This window comes from Pezoporus flaviventris, unplaced genomic scaffold (assembly GCF_033815535.1).
Source record: "Pezoporus flaviventris isolate CSIRO_AGI_PZ_B2104156 unplaced genomic scaffold, CSIRO_AGI_Pfla_v1 ptg000046l, whole genome shotgun sequence".
NCBI lineage: Eukaryota > Metazoa > Chordata > Aves > Psittaciformes > Psittacidae > Pezoporus > Pezoporus flaviventris.
Genome location: NW_026892594.1, coordinates 730,222 through 748,564, shown reverse-complemented (window position 1 = coordinate 748,564; position 18,343 = coordinate 730,222). Strand labels below are relative to the sequence as shown.

The window sequence follows — 18,343 nt, the reverse complement described above, 5'->3', positions numbered from 1 at the left end:
GGTGGTTGTAGAAGAAATGGCAAGGACCGTCACTGAAGAGGTCCTGATCATGAGCCTGGCCGTTGTCCAGGGAGCCAGCCAGCAGCTGGTGGAGTATCAGGACATGACCCAAATCCTGGGTGTGTCAATGGCAGCACTGACGCCTGCAGCACCTGAGCACGTTGAGTCTGCTGTGGCTTCGGAGCCTCAGGGAGAGGCCAGTGCAGCCGCTGCCTCCCCAACAGTGCCTGAGGATGAAGTGGCTGCTTTCTTGACTGAGATCCCTGCAACAGAGCCTGGAACATCCCACATTCCTCCAGGAGCAGATGATAGTGGAGATGCAGCAGCTTCTCCCTTGTGTCGGGACTCTCGGCGCCAGGTGAGTGAGGCGCGTGTGGTTAGCACCGGGGATCCCAAGGCCTTGGACGGCAGCTCCCAGGTTTTGTGACAGGGCTATTTCTGGTGCTGCCTGTGTCATCCCACTGACATTGCCCCCATCCCCTGCCTGTGCTCTTGCTACCCTGCAGGGTAGGCTCAGACGCTTTGTGAGGAAACACCTGGGCAAGGCTGTGACTGTCATCCAGGGAACAAGGCAGCAGCAGGTGAAAGAGCCAGACGTGGCACAAAGCTTGGATGTGGAGTCACCGTCAACGTCGCCTGCTGTAGTTCAGGACAGCGAGAACCAGCCAGGTACTTGCCCGAGTTGGGTGGCAGCCAGGCCAGACCGGCAGCAGTGTTTGCGTGAGTTCGGGTGTGTCCCAGCCTCCCCTCCATGGGCCGAAGGCTGCGTGGAGACCTCCTAGCAGACCTTCCAGTATCTGAAGGAGGCCAATGAGGATGCTGTTAAGGAGAAGTTCTTTACTGTAAGGGTGGTGAGGCACTGGAACGGGTTGCCAAAGGAAGTCCCTTGCCTACAGCTCTTCTTCCTCCACAGGCATTGCCACTCTTCCAGACCAAGGAGCGGCCCCACGGCGACGACTCTCCCGCTTCAGGAGAGTGCTGAGGGCTCTGCGCAAGGCTTTCACTTGCTCATGCCTCACCCCACGTGTGGAGGAGTAGCGCCCTGCTGCCAGCGCCAGGCCCAAGGCAGCTGTGCTGAGGATGTCATGCTGCAGCCTGCACTTGTTGTGGCTGCTTTCTTGGGCCAATAAATAATAACTCGTTTCCCCCCCCACTGCTCGTCTCTGCCTGTATGTTGGTTAGAGCATGTTTGTGTAATTCACGGACCTCTATATTTAATTAACGTAAAACAACTGACTTCAATCTAAGCGGCTACCTATCTGTTGCAATTAGTTCTAGTTTACACACAGTATGCTAGAGATTGGAAGAGACCTCAAAAGATCATCTCGTCCAGTCCCGCTTCCGGAGCGGGAACACCTACATAATGTTACACAGGAATGTGTCCAGGCGGGTTTTGAATGTCTCCAAAGATGGAGACTCCACAACCTCCCTGGGCAGCCTGTTCCAATGGCAAGCATAAATAAACACTTCCTACAAGTTTTGAAGTTAAATAAAAGTTCAAATATTCAACTTTAAATTTTGAGCAAGCTTTTAAATAGAACACCCTCTTCCCCACTTCTATACAAAGATAAAGCAGTGGTGTACAAAGCACACAAGTTAAATTGTGTTTGATAACTGGGGAATAGCCTTACTGTCAGTTATCAAACAAATCAGGAGAATAAACATATCTCTATCTTGTAAGATAAGACTAAAACCAAAAATCCACGTTAATCATGATAGAAGTGAAACATCTGAATGCAGAAGCCTCACAGTTATCACTTAAAAGCTTTAAACCCAACTTCCTCTGATCTATTTGCTATTGTAAAGCAAATATCCAAAGAGCACTGACACTTTAACTCTTGGAAAGCAAATAACACATTTACATCAACCACCCCTCCCGCCCTTCCAACACATGGATATGAGAAAGGTCCCAAGCACTCTGTAGTTCCAACACAGTTCCATGTTCAACATTCCTCAGTCAAATCTCTAAACACCTGAGGTGCCAGTTTATAGTGAACAAAAATTAATGAATAAAAACTCTTCTGAGTTCTTACACTCTGCAAAAGAGATCAGAGAAGGAATTTACACTGGGCTAAATCCAAAGTTTAATCTAGCTTTCTTAGGATGTTCTCACCAAGAATATGTTCTCTGGGACACATTTTTAGAATGAAAAGCTACTTGGTTGAAAACAAACGGCTTTACTTTTTATGATGAAAGAGAAATGATGATTGTTGAGTTACACTGTAATACTCTCTTTATGCTGTGTCTGTAGGCTCGTATCTTTAACGAGACCCCTATAAATCCACGAAGATGTCTGCACATCCTTACCAAAATCCTTTACTTGCTGAACCAGGTAAGTGTTATCATTTCTTCCCAGCCAGAATGAATATTCCCAAGGCTAATATAAGGAAGAAGTTCTTTACTGTGAGGGTGATGAGGCCAGAGAAGTGGTGAATGTTCCATCCTTGGCAGTGTTCAAGGCCAGGTTGCACAGAGCCTTGAGAGACATGTCTAGTGTGAGGTGTCCCTGCCTTTGGCAAGGGGTTGGAACTGGATGAGCTTAAGGTCCTTTCAAAGCCAAGCCATTCTGTGATGCTGTGATTCTAATTTCTGATAGCTTTCAGTGTGAAAGAAGTTTTGTACCTCTTCCTGACAGATTTGGGAGGTAGCTTTTTAAGGAGATCCAGAATGGGGTGTTTATGCTTTAGTATTATGTTCTTCCCTCTGACTTGCTGCTAACTGGAGTGAGATACATATCACTGAAGCATTTAATACTTTTTCCATGAGTGCCAAGTGAGAGCTGCTGCTTGATCTGTGGCCATCACAGCCCTGTGCAATGAAAGAGACACTTGTGTTTGCCCAGCTAAAGTGGGAATGGCTGAGACGAAGTGAAAACATAGGCCAAGAAGTGATGAGGTAGAAGGGTGTCTTTTTGTCTGGGGCTAAATTAGAAGCATGATAAGAAAGATTTTCTTCAGATGTTTATGTAGATCAGGTTTCGTGTGTGTCAGGTTGTATTTAACATCAAAGTAGGTTGGACCTCTGCTGTTCAGTCTTAATTCAGGCAGCAAGTAGATCCCTTTTAGGTAAGACAAAACCAAGGATGCCAGAAAAGGGAGCACAGGCTACTTAACAAACTGTTCCATTGCTGTACAGCTATGGATGGCATTTGTTGAAACCAAGTAGCTAGTAGTGGTAAATTTGACAGGTACTCCTCAGGAAACACGAGGTGAGGGAGGGATGGTTTCTAACATGAGAAAAAGCCTCAAAGCAAAGATCCTTGGTGTGTGGGTAGGTGTTAAAAATGGAGGCTGGAGGGAAGGAATGCCATGCAGAGGGACCTCGACATGCTTGTGAGGTGGGCTGATGCCAACCTCATGAAGTTTAAGCATGCCAAGTGCAAGGTCCTACAGCTGGGTCAGACCAATCCCAGGCACAGCTACAGGTTGGGCAGAGAAGAGATTCAGAGCAGCCCTGCGGAGAAGGACTTGGGGGTGTTGGTTTCATGTTCTTTTTATGTTGAGTAAACCAGAACTGCACACAGTACTCCAGGTGAGGTCTCACAAGAATGATTTCATTATTTTTGTTGTTTTTTTCCTTCTTTTACCGGTCTTTCTTTTCTCCGTTCCCTTTTCTTCTTGTCAAGGAAAAAAACAGGGAGGAGAAAAGTGCATCCCTGACTGCCCAGTGGCCATGGGCACGATGCTGCCGCTGTCACAAAGCTTCAGTGGTTGCTGTGGAGTTGCCCATGAGGAGCTGGGACCCTTTGGAACTGGTGAGGGCATCGGCGTCTCCGTGGAAACCACGGGGGCATTGTTACGACTCTTATGTGGGGTATTTAAGGCCCTGGCGCACCCTAGAGGTGGCAGTTGCCCTGTGAATCCACAGCAAGTCTGCATCCGAGGACACAGAAGATGCCAGTGGACAAGGGATCGAACGCCCGCTCCCAGCCTGCCGAGGGCAGGCCAGGAGTGCAAAGGAGGCGCCAGGTGAGGGCTGGGGCAGGAGTGAGAGGCCGGTGGTGGGACGGGGCCACATGGAGCTGCCTCGGGGCCGGGGCCGGGCTTGCCGGCACTGCGGGGGCTGCTGTGCCAAGGCAGCCGCCTCCATCACACACCTCTTCCTCCTCCTCCTGCCCGCAGGTGGGCCACAGGCCACAGCCTGAGGAAGGGCGGCGTGGGATCACGGTACCACAGCTGCCCTACCAACGAAGGTATCAGCCCATCGAGACCCAGCAGGAACAGGTAGGGACCCCGAGGGAGACAGGGCCAAACACCTTCCCAACGACGGGCATGCCGGGGCTGCTGTGGGCTGGGGCCATGGCCGGCGGGTGGCCAGCCCTTTCCCCAGCCAGCTCTGGGAGCAGGCAGCAGCCACCTGTGGGCCTGAGCCTTGCCGTGGGGCTGGCAGGGGAGCCCAACTGCATGAGCTCCCAACAGCTGGGATACGGGCGCAAGAGACACTATCACAGAGCCTCTCTCCTCGACTTCTCTTGCAGGTGGGCAGCGTGAGGTGCAGAGCGGTGCTGCCCCGCAGCATGAGGACAGAGGAGCAGACACTTCCTCGGCCAGTGGTGGTGGAAAGGACACCTCGGCCGCCACCTCGGCCAGTGAGAGAAGCCAGCAGGCTGCCTCGCCCGACATGGGCACCCTCTGCCCCTGCAGCCAGATTCACTGACATGGCCATCGGCAGGACAAGCAACAGCCAAAAGCAGCTTTGCACAACCGCTGCCCAGCAGCACCACATCCCCGCACATGGCAGCACTGTTGCGAGGCCACGGAGCTGGCAGCCTGCCCCACACAGGCCCACAGCCTGTGCCACAGCGCAGGGCACAAGAAATGTGAGCGCGGTCCTGCGCAACAACAGCGCTGAGAGCCGGGGACCCTACCAGCAGGCAGTGGCATGCCAGGACCCAGCATACAGCAGGGCTGCAATGACAAGAAGATACACTGTCAGGGCACCTAACGGCAGCAAAGCCACCGCCACTCAGCCTGCTCCTCATCCTAACACCCGTGCGAGCACTGCTGCTTCCCAGAGCAGGAAGACGGGGCGAGAGGGCAGCCTCAATGACAAGTTGCTGGGGCTGCACAAGAAGGTTCTTGCAAAGCCTCTGCCCGCCCTGCGCAGCAACATCGAGGCTTTGCAACACGCCAGGAGGAGCCGCTTGGCCAGAGCTCCTGAGGAAGAGGAGTACCAGGCACCTCTCGTTCCCATGGCACCAGCACCAGCATCTCGTGGCTTTAGCAGGCAGGCTGCTGCAGCACAAGCCCAGCGCCAGGCACCTGCCATGAACAGCTCAGCAGAAAATGACGCAGATCTGAATTTCCCATCCAGGTGCGTCAAGAAGCTTCCTTTCAGAGCTGGTGTCGAGGTGATAGAGGCACCAGCCTCTCCCGCCATCGGCAGGCAGGCTGCAGCAGGACGAGCACAGGGCCGGGCACCTGCCCCGCACAGCCACAAAGAAAGCAACATGGATCTGAAGGTCACACCCAAGAGCATCCTCAGGAAGGTCCATTTCAGAGATGCTGTTGAGGAGGAGGCAGAGACCGCAGCCTCTTGTGGCTTTGACAGTCAAGCTCTGGCAGCAGAAGCACAGTGCAATGCACCTGCCTCCGACAGCATCATAGTAAGAGATGCAAAAGTGCGTGTCACACCCAGTGTCGGTGCAAGCTCCCAGTTCTGGAATATGATCGAGGAGGAGGCAGAGGAAACAGATTCTTCTCACAATGGTGATGAGGAGGCAGCACCGGAGGCAGCACCAGAGGCAGAGAGTCAGGCATCTGTCCTGCTCAGCCCAGATGCCTGTGAGTTGGTTCCACAGGGAGCAGCCCTGCTCAGCACAAGGGAGCCTCTGGTCCAGGCTGTGGCAGTGGATCAGGAAACCAGCCAGCAGCTGCTGGAACCTCAGGGCATGACCCAAATGCTGGATGCGGCAGTGGACAAAGAGGAGAAAGAGTGGGTAGAGGACATTGATAAAGTGCTGTCCCAAGTGGAAGAGATCATCATACGCAACCTCTGGGTCAACCCCTCGGTCCCAGAGCTCTTCCAGGACCCCCAGGCCGATATCCAGGAGGGGTCTGACTTCCCCAGCAGCATGGACATTGAAGTGACAGGGGAGGCAGGTGGAGACCTGCAGAACACGTCTCCTATCCCAGCCGGACCCACAGCCACTGAGTCGACAGCTTCTACATTAGCTGCATCTGCGGAGGAAGAGGAGCACCGCGCACGTCTCACTCCAGTGGCACAGGAGGAGGTGGAACCGGCACCAGTTTCTCCTGCCTGCGTCGAGCAGGAGGCAGCACCACAGGCACAGAGGCAGGTACCTGCCCTGCTCAGCCCTGATGCCTGTGAGGTGGTTGTAGAAGAAATGGCAAGGACCGTCACTGAAGAGGTCCTGATCATGAGCCTGGCCGTTGTCCAGGGAGCTAGCCAGCAGCTGGTGGAGTATCAGGACATGACCCAAATCCTGGGTGTGTCAATGGCAGCACTGACGCCTGCAGCACCTGAGCACGTTGAGTCTGCTGTGGCTTCGGAGCCTCAGGGAGAGGCCAGTGCAGCCGCTGCCTCCCCAACAGTGCCTGAGGATGAAGTGGCTGCTTTCTTGACTGAGATCCCTGCAACAGAGCCTGGAACATCCCACATTCCTCCAGGAGCAGATGATAGTGGAGATGCAGCAGCTTCTCCCTTGTGTCGGGACTCTCGGCGCCAGGTGAGTGAGGCGCGTGTGGTTGGCACCGGGGATCCCAAGGCCTTGGACGGCAGCTCCCAGGTTTTGTGACAGGGCTATTTCTGGTGCTGCCTGTGTCATCCCACTGACATTGCCCCCATCCCCTGCCTGTGCTCTTGCTACCCTGCAGGGTAGGCTCAGACGCTTTGTGAGGAAACACCTGGGCAAGGCTGTGACTGTCATCCAGGGAACAAGGCAGCAGCAGGTGAAAGAGCCAGACGTGGCACAAAGCTTGGATGTGGAGTCACCGTCAACGTCGCCTGCTGTAGTTCAGGACAGCGAGAACCAGCCAGGTACTTGCCCGAGTTGGGTGGCACCCAGGCCAGACCGGCAGCAGTGTTTGCGTGAGTTCGGGTGTGTCCCAGCCTCCCCTCCATGGGCCGAAGGCTGCGTGGAGACCTCCTAGCAGACCTTCCAGTATCTGAAGGAGGCCAATGAGGATGCTGTTAAGGAGAAGTTCTTTACTGTAAGGGTGGTGAGGCACTGGAACGGGTTGCCAAAGGAAGTCCCTTGCCTACAGCTCTTCTTCCTCCACAGGCATTGCCACTCTTCCAGACCAAGGAGCGGCCCCACGGCGACGACTCTCCCGCTTCAGGAGAGTGCTGAGGGCTCTGCGCAAGGCTTTCACTTGCTCATGCCTCACCCCACGTGTGGAGGAGTAGCGCCCTGCTGCCAGCGCCAGGCCCAAGGGAGCTGTGCTGAGGATGTCATGCTGCAGCCTGCACTTGTTGTGGCTGCTTTCTTGGGCCAATAAATAATAACTCGTTTCCCCCCCCACTGCTCGTCTCTGCCTGTATGTTGGTTAGAGCATGTTTGTGTAATTCACGGACCTCTATATTTAATTAACGTAAAACAACTGACTTCAATCTAAGCGGCTACCTATCTGTTGCAATTAGTTCTAGTTTACACACAGTATGCTAGAGATTGGAAGAGACCTCAAAAGATCATCTCGTCCAGTCCCGCTTCCGGAGCGGGAACACCTACATAATGTTACACAGGAATGTGTCCAGGCGGGTTTTGAATGTCTCCAAAGATGGAGACTCCACAACCTCCCTGGGCAGCCTGTTCCAATGGCAAGCATAAATAAACACTTCCTACAAGTTTTGAAGTTAAATAAAAGTTCAAATATTCAACTTTAAATTTTGAGCAAGCTTTTAAATAGAACACCCTCTTCCCCACTTCTATACAAAGATAAAGCAGTGGTGTACAAAGCACACAAGTTAAATTGTGTTTGATAACTGGGGAATAGCCTTACTGTCAGTTATCAAACAAATCAGGAGAATAAACATATCTCTATCTTGTAAGATAAGACTAAAACCAAAAATCCACGTTAATCATGATAGAAGTGAAACATCTGAATGCAGAAGCCTCACAGTTATCACTTAAAAGCTTTAAACCCAACTTCCTCTGATCTATTTGCTATTGTAAAGCAAATATCCAAAGAGCACTGACACTTTAACTCTTGGAAAGCAAATAACACATTTACATCAACCACCCCTCCCGCCCTTCCAACACATGGATATGAGAAAGGTCCCAAGCACTCTGTAGTTCCAACACAGTTCCATGTTCAACATTCCTCAGTCAAATCTCTAAACACCTGAGGTGCCAGTTTATAGTGAACAAAAATTAATGAATAAAAACTCTTCTGAGTTCTTACACTCTGCAAAAGAGATCAGAGAAGGAATTTACACTGGGCTAAATCCAAAGTTTAATCTAGCTTTCTTAGGATGTTCTCACCAAGAATATGTTCTCTGGGACACATTTTTAGAATGAAAAGCTACTTGGTTGAAAACAAACGGCTTTACTTTTTATGATGAAAGAGAAATGATGATTGTTGAGTTACACTGTAATACTCTCTTTATGCTGTGTCTGTAGGCTCGTATCTTTAACGAGACCCCTATAAATCCACGAAGATGTCTGCACATCCTTACCAAAATCCTTTACTTGCTGAACCAGGTAAGTGTTATCATTTCTTCCCAGCCAGAATGAATATTCCCAAGGCTAATATAAGGAAGAAGTTCTTTACTGTGAGGGTGATGAGGCCAGAGAAGTGGTGAATGTTCCATCCTTGGCAGTGTTCAAGGCCAGGTTGCACAGAGCCTTGAGAGACATGTCTAGTGTGAGGTGTCCCTGCCTTTGGCAAGGGGTTGGAACTGGATGAGCTTAAGGTCCTTTCAAAGCCAAGCCATTCTGTGATGCTGTGATTCTAATTTCTGATAGCTTTCAGTGTGAAAGAAGTTTTGTACCTCTTCCTGACAGATTTGGGAGGTAGCTTTTTAAGGAGATCCAGAATGGGGTGTTTATGCTTTAGTATTATGTTCTTCCCTCTGACTTGCTGCTAACTGGAGTGAGATACATATCACTGAAGCATTTAATACTTTTTCCATGAGTGCCAAGTGAGAGCTGCTGCTTGATCTGTGGCCATCACAGCCCTGTGCAATGAAAGAGACACTTGTGTTTGCCCAGCTAAAGTGGGAATGGCTGAGACGAAGTGAAAACATAGGCCAAGAAGTGATGAGGTAGAAGGGTGTCTTTTTGTCTGGGGCTAAATTAGAAGCATGATAAGAAAGATTTTCTTCAGATGTTTATGTAGATCAGGTTTCGTGTGTGTCAGGTTGTATTTAACATCAAAGTAGGTTGGACCTCTGCTGTTCAGTCTTAATTCAGGCAGCAAGTAGATCCCTTTTAGGTAAGACAAAACCAAGGATGCCAGAAAAGGGAGCACAGGCTACTTAACAAACTGTTCCATTGCTGTACAGCTATGGATGGCATTTGTTGAAACCAAGTAGCTAGTAGTGGTAAATTTGACAGGTACTCCTCAGGAAACACGAGGTGAGGGAGGGATGGTTTCTAACATGAGAAAAAGCCTCAAAGCAAAGATCCTTGGTGTGTGGGTAGGTGTTAAAAATGGAGGCTGGAGGGAAGGAATGCCATGCAGAGGGACCTCGACATGCTTGTGAGGTGGGCTGATGCCAACCTCATGAAGTTTAAGCATGCCAAGTGCAAGGTCCTACAGCTGGGTCAGACCAATCCCAGGCACAGCTACAGGTTGGGCAGAGAAGAGATTCAGAGCAGCCCTGCGGAGAAGGACTTGGGGGTGTTGGTTTCATGTTCTTTTTATGTTGAGTAAACCAGAACTGCACACAGTACTCCAGGTGAGGTCTCACAAGAATGATTTCATTATTTTTGTTGTTTTTTTCCTTCTTTTACCGGTCTTTCTTTTCTCCGTTCCCTTTTCTTCTTGTCAAGGAAAAAAACAGGGAGGAGAAAAGTGCATCCCTGACTGCCCAGTGGCCATGGGCACGATGCTGCCGCTGTCACAAAGCTTCAGTGGTTGCTGTGGAGTTGCCCATGAGGAGCTGGGACCCTTTGGAACTGGTGAGGGCATCGGCGTCTCCGTGGAAACCACGGGGGCATTGTTACAACTCTTATGTGGGGTATTTAAGGCCCTGGCGCACCCTAGAGGTGGCAGTTGCCCTGTGAATCCACAGCAAGTCTGCATCCGAGGACACAGAAGATGCCAGTGGACAAGGGATCGAACGCCCGCTCCCAGCCTGCCGAGGGCAGGCCAGGAGTGCAAAGGAGGCGCCAGGTGAGGGCTGGGGCAGGAGTGAGAGGCCGGTGGTGGGACGGGGCCACATGGAGCTGCCTCGGGGCCGGGGCCGGGCTTGCCGGCACTGCGGGGGCTGCTGTGCCAAGGCAGCCGCCTCCATCACACACCTCTTCCTCCTCCTCCTGCCCGCAGGTGGGCCACAGGCCACAGCCTGAGGAAGGGCGGCGTGGGATCACGGTACCACAGCTGCCCTACCAACGAAGGTATCAGCCCATCGAGACCCAGCAGGAACAGGTAGGGACCCCGAGGGAGACAGGGCCAAACACCTTCCCAACCACGGGCATGCCGGGGCTGCTGTGGGCTGGGGCCATGGCCGGCGGGTGGCCAGCCCTTTCCCCAGCCAGCTCTGGGAGCAGGCAGCAGCCACCTGTGGGCCTGAGCCTTGCCGTGGGGCTGGCAGGGGAGCCCAACTGCATGAGCTCCCAACAGCTGGGATACGGGCGCAAGAGACACTATCACAGAGCCTCTCTCCTCGACTTCTCTTGCAGGTGGGCAGCGTGAGGTGCAGAGCGGTGCTGCCCCGCAGCATGAGGACAGAGGAGCAGACACTTCCTCGGCCAGTGGTGGTGGAAAGGACACCTCGGCCGCCACCTCGGCCAGTGAGAGAAGCCAGCAGGCTGCCTCGCCCGACATGGGCACCCTCTGCCCCTGCAGCCAGATTCACTGACATGGCCATCGGCAGGACAAGCAACAGCCAAAAGCAGCTTTGCACAACCGCTGCCCAGCAGCACCACATCCCCGCACATGGCAGCACAGTTGCGAGGCCACGGAGCTGGCAGCCTGCCCCACACAGGCCCACAGCCTGTGCCACAGCGCAGGGCACAAGAAATGTGAGCGCGGTCCTGCGCAACAACAGCGCTGAGAGCCGGGGACCCTACCAGCAGGCAGTGGCATGCCAGGACCCAGCATACAGCAGGGCTGCAATGACAAGAAGATACACTGTCAGGGCACCTAACGGCAGCAAAGCCACCGCCACTCAGCCTGCTCCTGATCCTAACACCCGTGCGAGCACTGCTGCTTCCCAGAGCAGGAAGACGGGGCGAGAGGGCAGCCTCAATGACAAGTTGCTGGGGCTGCACAAGAAGGTTCTTGCAAAGCCTCTGCCCGCCCTGCGCAGCAACATCGAGGCTTTGCAACACGCCAGGAGGAGCCGCTTGGCCAGAGCTCCTGAGGAAGAGGAGTACCAGGCACCTCTCGTTCCCATGGCACCAGCACCAGCATCTCGTGGCTTTAGCAGGCAGGCTGCTGCAGCACAAGCCCAGCGCCAGGCACCTGCCATGAACAGCTCAGCAGAAAATGACGCAGATCTGAATTTCCCATCCAGGTGCGTCAAGAAGCTTCCTTTCAGAGCTGGTGTCGAGGTGATAGAGGCACCAGCCTCTCCCGCCATCGGCAGGCAGGCTGCAGCAGGACGAGCACAGGGCCGGGCACCTGCCCCGCACAGCCACAAAGAAAGCAACATGGATATGAAGGTCACACCCAAGAGCATCCTCAGGAAGGTCCATTTCAGAGATGCTGTTGAGGAGGAGGCAGAGACCGCAGCCTCTTGTGGCTTTGACAGTCAAGCTCTGGCAGCAGAAGCACAGTGCAATGCACCTGCCTCCGACAGCATCATAGTAAGAGATGCAAAAGTGCGTGTCACACCCAGTGTCGGTGCAAGCTCCCAGTTCTGGAATATGATCGAGGAGGAGGCAGAGGAAACAGATTCTTCTCACAATGGTGATGAGGAGGCAGCACCGGAGGCAGCACCAGAGGCAGAGAGTCAGGCATCTGTCCTGCTCAGCCCAGATGCCTGTGAGTTGGTTCCACAGGGAGCAGCCCTGCTCAGCACAAGGGAGCCTCTGGTCCAGGCTGTGGCAGTGGATCAGGAAACCAGCCAGCAGCTGCTGGAACCTCAGGGCATGACCCAAATGCTGGATGCGGCAGTGGACAAAGAGGAGAAAGAGTGGGTAGAGGACATTGATAAAGTGCTGTCCCAAGTGGAAGAGATCATCATACGCAACCTCTGGGTCAACCCCTCGGTCCCAGAGCTCTTCCAGGACCCCCAGGCCGATATCCAGGAGGGGTCTGACTTCCCCAGCAGCATGGACATTGAAGTGACAGGGGAGGCAGGTGGAGACCTGCAGAACACGTCTCCTATCCCAGCCGGACCCACAGCCACTGAGTCGACAGCTTCTACATTAGCTGCATCTGCGGAGGAAGAGGAGCACCGCGCACGTCTCACTCCAGTGGCACAGGAGGAGGTGGAACCGGCACCAGTTTCTCCTGCCTGCGTCGAGCAGGAGGCAGCACCACAGGCACAGAGGCAGGTACCTGCCCTGCTCAGCCCTGATGCCTGTGAGGTGGTTGTAGAAGAAACGGCCAGGACCATCTCTGAAGAGGTCCTGATCATGAGCCTGGCCGTTGTCCAGGGAGCCAGCCAGCAGCTGGCGGAACATCGGGACATGTCCCAAAACTCAGATGAGGCAATGGCACTAATGGCATCTGTGTGGACTGGGGACACTGAGTCTCCTGTGTGTGGAGACCATCAAGGAGAGGCTGAAACAGCCATTGTCTTGCCAGAAACACAGAGAGAGGAAGTGGCAGCTTCATGGCCTGAGATGCCTGTGCCAGAGGCTGGAGCATGCCACTCTGCCCCAGAAGCAGCCAACGAAGGAGAAGCAGGAGCTTCTGCCTTTGATCGTGAATCTGGGCACCCGGTGAGCGAGGCACATATGGCTGGCACCGGAGATACTGTGGAGATTCAAGCAGGAGTCTCGCATGGGCTACCTGTGGCAGAGAGATTCCTGCTGCTCCCTATGCCAGAGCCTCTGGAGGAGCCGGAGAGGAGCAGCATGGCCCACACCAGTCACAGGCTCGACATGCAAAGGAGAGCCAGCCTGCCTTGGCTGCTGGGCAGCTCTGTGGAAAGGGAGCTCCAGCAGCAGGAGGGCCAGAGGCCTCGTTTCGCCTTGCGGCGGGGACGGATGCCCAGTCACAGGCAGGTGAGTGCCAAGGACAGGATGGGACAGGACAGCGGGATGAGCCTTCCTCTGCCTGTGGCCAGCCACTGCTCCCTCAACTCATTTTCTGCATCCCTGTTGTGTGTTTACAGGAAGCGCCAGGGACCTTGGGCGAGGAAGCTGACGATGAGGAGTTGGACGGAAAGGAAGAAGAGGAATGGGAAGAGGCCATGGACAAAGAGCTTTCTGAAGTGGAAGAGATCACCATACGCAACCTCTGGGTCAACCTCTCAGTCCCAGACCACTTCCAGGACACCCATGCAGATCCCCAGGAGGGATCCAGCTGCCCCACCAGCATGGGCATGGACGCAACAGGAGAGGGAACCAGCCAACAGCTGGTGGAGTATCAGGACATGACCCAAATCCTGAGTGTGTCAATGGCAGCACTGACGCCTGCAGCACCTGAGCACGTTGAGTCTGCTGTGGCTTCGGAGCCTCAGGGAGAGGCCAGTGCAGCCGCTGCCTCCCCAACAGTGCCTGAGGATGAAGTGGCTGCTTTCTTGACTGAGATCCCTGCAACAGAGCCTGGAACATCCCACATTCCTCCAGGAGCAGATGATAGTGGAGATGCAGCAGCTTCTCCCTTGTGTCGGGACTCTCGGCGCCAGGTGAGTGAGGCGCGTGTGGTTGGCACCGGGGATCCCAAGGCCTTGGACGGCAGCTCCCAGGTTTTGTGACAGGGCTATTTCTGGTGCTGCCTGTGTCATCCCACTGACATTGCCCCCATCCCCTGCCTGTGCTCTTGCTACCCTGCAGGGTAGGCTCAGACGCTTTGTGAGGAAACACCTGGGCAAGGCTGTGACTGTCATCCAGGGAACAAGGCAGCAGCAGGTGAAAGAGCCAGACGTGGCACAAAGCTTGGATGTGGAGTCACCGTCAACGTCGCCTGCTGTAGTTCAGGACAGCGAGAACCAGCCAGGTACTTGCCCGAGTTGGGTGGCACCCAGGCCAGACCGGCAGCAGTGTTTGCGTGAGTTCGGGTGTGTCCCAGCCTCCCCTCCATGGGCCGAAGGCTGCGTGGAGACCTCCTAGCAGACCTTCCAGTATCTGAAGGAGGCCAATGAGGATGCTGTTAAGGAGAAGTTCTTTACTGTAAGGGTGGTGAGGCACTGGAACGGGTTGCCAAAGGAAGTCCCTTGCCTACAGCTCTTCTTCCTCCACAGGCATTGCCACTCTTCCAGACCAAGGAGCGGCCCCACGGCGACGACTCTCCCGCTTCAGGAGAGTGCTGAGGGCTCTGCGCAAGGCTTTCACTTGCTCATGCCTCACCCCACGTGTGGAGGAGTAGCGCCCTGCTGCCAGCGCCAGGCCCAAGGCAGCTGTGCTGAGGATGTCATGCTGCAGCCTGCACTTGTTGTGGCTGCTTTCTTGGGCCAATAAATAATAACTCGTTTCCCCCCCCACTGCTCGTCTCTGCCTGTATGTTGGTTAGAGCATGTTTGTGTAATTCACGGACCTCTATATTTAATTAACGTAAAACAACTGACTTCAATCTAAGCGGCTACCTATCTGTTGCAATTAGTTCTAGTTTACACACAGTATGCTAGAGATTGGAAGAGACCTCAAAAGATCATCTCGTCCAGTCCCGCTTCCGGAGCGGGAACACCTACATAATGTTACACAGGAATGTGTCCAGGCGGGTTTTGAATGTCTCCAAAGATGGAGACTCCACAACCTCCCTGGGCAGCCTGTTCCAATGGCAAGCATAAATAAACACTTCCTACAAGTTTTGAAGTTAAATAAAAGTTCAAATATTCAACTTTAAATTTTGAGCAAGCTTTTAAATAGAACACCCTCTTCCCCACTTCTATACAAAGATAAAGCAGTGGTGTACAAAGCACACAAGTTAAATTGTGTTTGATAACTGGGGAATAGCCTTACTGTCAGTTATCAAACAAATCAGGAGAATAAACATATCTCTATCTTGTAAGATAAGACTAAAACCAAAAATCCACGTTAATCATGATAGAAGTGAAACATCTGAATGCAGAAGCCTCACAGTTATCACTTAAAAGCTTTAAACCCAACTTCCTCTGATCTATTTGCTATTGTAAAGCAAATATCCAAAGAGCACTGACACTTTAACTCTTGGAAAGCAAATAACACATTTACATCAACCACCCCTCCCGCCCTTCCAACACATGGATATGAGAAAGGTCCCAAGCACTCTGTAGTTCCAACACAGTTCCATGTTCAACATTCCTCAGTCAAATCTCTAAACACCTGAGGTGCCAGTTTATAGTGAACAAAAATTAATGAATAAAAACTCTTCTGAGTTCTTACACTCTGCAAAAGAGATCAGAGAAGGAATTTACACTGGGCTAAATCCAAAGTTTAATCTAGCTTTCTTAGGATGTTCTCACCAAGAATATGTTCTCTGGGACACATTTTTAGAATGAAAAGCTACTTGGTTGAAAACAAACGGCTTTACTTTTTATGATGAAAGAGAAATGATGATTGTTGAGTTACACTGTAATACTCTCTTTATGCTGTGTCTGTAGGCTCGTATCTTTAACGAGACCCCTATAAATCCACGAAGATGTCTGCACATCCTTACCAAAATCCTTTACTTGCTGAACCAGGTAAGTGCTATCATTTCTTCCCAGCCAGAATGAATATTCCCAAGGCTAATATAAGGAAGAAGTTCTTTACTGTGAGGGTGATGAGGCCAGAGAAGTGGTGAATGTTCCATCCTTGGCAGTGTTCAAGGCCAGGTTGCACAGAGCCTTGAGAGACATGTCTAGTGTGAGGTGTCCCTGCCTTTGGCAAGGGGTTGGAACTGGATGAGCTTAAGGTCCTTTCAAAGCCAAGCCATTCTGTGATGCTGTGATTCTAATTTCTGATAGCTTTCAGTGTGAAAGAAGTTTTGTACCTCTTCCTGACAGATTTGGGAGGTAGCTTTTTAAGGAGATCCAGAATGGGGTGTTTATGCTTTAGTATTATGTTCTTCCCTCTGACTTGCTGCTAACTGGAGTGAGATACATATCACTGAAGCTTTTAATACTTTTTCCATGAGTGCCAAGTGAGAGCTGCTGCTTGATCTGTGGCCATCACAGCCCTGTGCAATGAAAGAGACACTTGTGTTTGCCCAGCTAAAGTGGGAATGGCTGAGACGAAGTGAAAACATAGGCCAAGAAGTGATGAGGTAGAAGGGTGTCTTTTTGTCTGGGGCTAAATTAGAAGCATGATAAGAAAGATTTTCTTCAGATGTTTATGTAGATCAGGTTTCGTGTGTGTCAGGTTGTATTTAACATCAAAGTAGGTTGGACCTCTGCTGTTCAGTCTTAATTCAGGCAGCAAGTAGATCCCTTTTAGGTAAGACAAAACCAAGGATGCCAGAAAAGGGAGCACAGGCTACTTAACAAACTGTTCCATTGCTGTACAGCTATGGATGGCATTTGTTGAAACCAAGTAGCTAGTAGTGGTAAATTTGACAGGTACTCCTCAGGAAACACGAGGTGAGGGAGGGATGGTTTCTAACATGAGAAAAAGCCTCAAAGCAAAGATCCTTGGTGTGTGGGTAGGTGTTAAAAATGGAGGCTGGAGGGAAGGAATGCCATGCAGAGGGACCTCGACATGCTTGTGAGGTGGGCTGATGCCAACCTCATGAAGTTTAAGCATGCCAAGTGCAAGGTCCTACAGCTGGGTCAGACCAATCCCAGGCACAGCTACAGGTTGGGCAGAGAAGAGATTCAGAGCAGCCCTGCGGAGAAGGACTTGGGGGTGTTGGTTTCATGTTCTTTTTATGTTGAGTAAACCAGAACTGCACACAGTACTCCAGGTGAGGTCTCACAAGAATGATTTCATTATTTTTGTTGTTTTTTTCCTTCTTTTACCGGTCTTTCTTTTCTCCGTTCCCTTTTCTTCTTGTCAAGGAAAAAAACAGGGAGGAGAAAAGTGCATCCCTGACTGCCCAGTGGCCATGGGCACGATGCTGCCGCTGTCACAAAGCTTCAGTGGTTGCTGTGGAGTTGCCCATGAGGAGCTGGGACCCTTTGGAACTGGTGAGGGCATCGGCGTCTCCGTGGAAACCACGGGGGCATTGTTACGACTCTTATGTGGGGTATTTAAGGCCCTGGCGCACCCTAGAGGTGGCAGTTGCCCTGTGAATCCACAGCAAGTCTGCATCCGAGGACACAGAAGATGCCAGTGGACAAGGGATCGAACGCCCGCTCCCAGCCTGCCGAGGGCAGGCCAGGAGTGCAAAGGAGGCGCCAGGTGAGGGCTGGGGCAGGAGTGAGAGGCCGGTGGTGGGACGGGGCCACATGGAGCTGCCTCGGGGCCGGGGCCGGGCTTGCCGGCACTGCGGGGGCTGCTGTGCCAAGGCAGCCGCCTCCATCACACACCTCTTCCTCCTCCTCCTGCCCGCAGGTGGGCCACAGGCCACAGCCTGAGGAAGGGCGGCGTGGGATCACGGTACCACAGCTGCCCTACCAACGAAGGTATCAGCCCATCGAGACCCAGCAGGAACAGGTAGGGACCCCGAGGGAGACAGGGCCAAACACCTTCCCAACCACGGGCATGCCGGGGCTGCTGTGGGCTGGGGCCATGGCCGGCGGGTGGCCAGCCCTTTCCCCAGCCAGCTCTGGGAGCAGGCAGCAGCCACCTGTGGGCCTGAGCCTTGCCGTGGGGCTGGCAGGGGAGCCCAACTGCATGAGCTCCCAACAGCTGGGATACGGGCGCAAGAGACACTATCACAGAGCCTCTCTCCTCGACTTCTCTTGCAGGTGGGCAGCGTGAGGTGCAGAGCGGTGCTGCCCCGCAGCATGAGGACAGAGGAGCAGACACTTCCTCGGCCAGTGGTGGTGGAAAGGACACCTCGGCCGCCACCTCGGCCAGTGAGAGAAGCCAGCAGGCTGCCTCGCCCGACATGGGCACCCTCTGCCCCTGCAGCCAGATTCACTGACATGGCCATCGGCAGGACAAGCAACAGCCAAAAGCAGCTTTGCACAACCGCTGCCCAGCAGCACCACATCCCCGCACATGGCAGCACAGTTGCGAGGCCACGGAGCTGGCAGCCTG

At 53.0% G+C, this 18,343-nt stretch overlaps 1 protein-coding gene across 1 annotated transcript in view; it reads left to right on the top strand.

The window, feature by feature from the left end:
* LOC133276734 (uncharacterized) overlaps positions 1–18,343 on the top strand; it is a 49,229-nt gene that overhangs the window by 13,522 nt on the left and 17,364 nt on the right. Inside the window, exons 3-4 of the mRNA XM_061467872.1 lie at positions 12,672–13,307; positions 13,418–13,690. Coding sequence (XP_061323856.1) covers positions 12,672–13,307; positions 13,418–13,690 — 909 coding nt within the window. The remainder of the gene's footprint in view (positions 1–12,671; positions 13,308–13,417; positions 13,691–18,343) is intronic.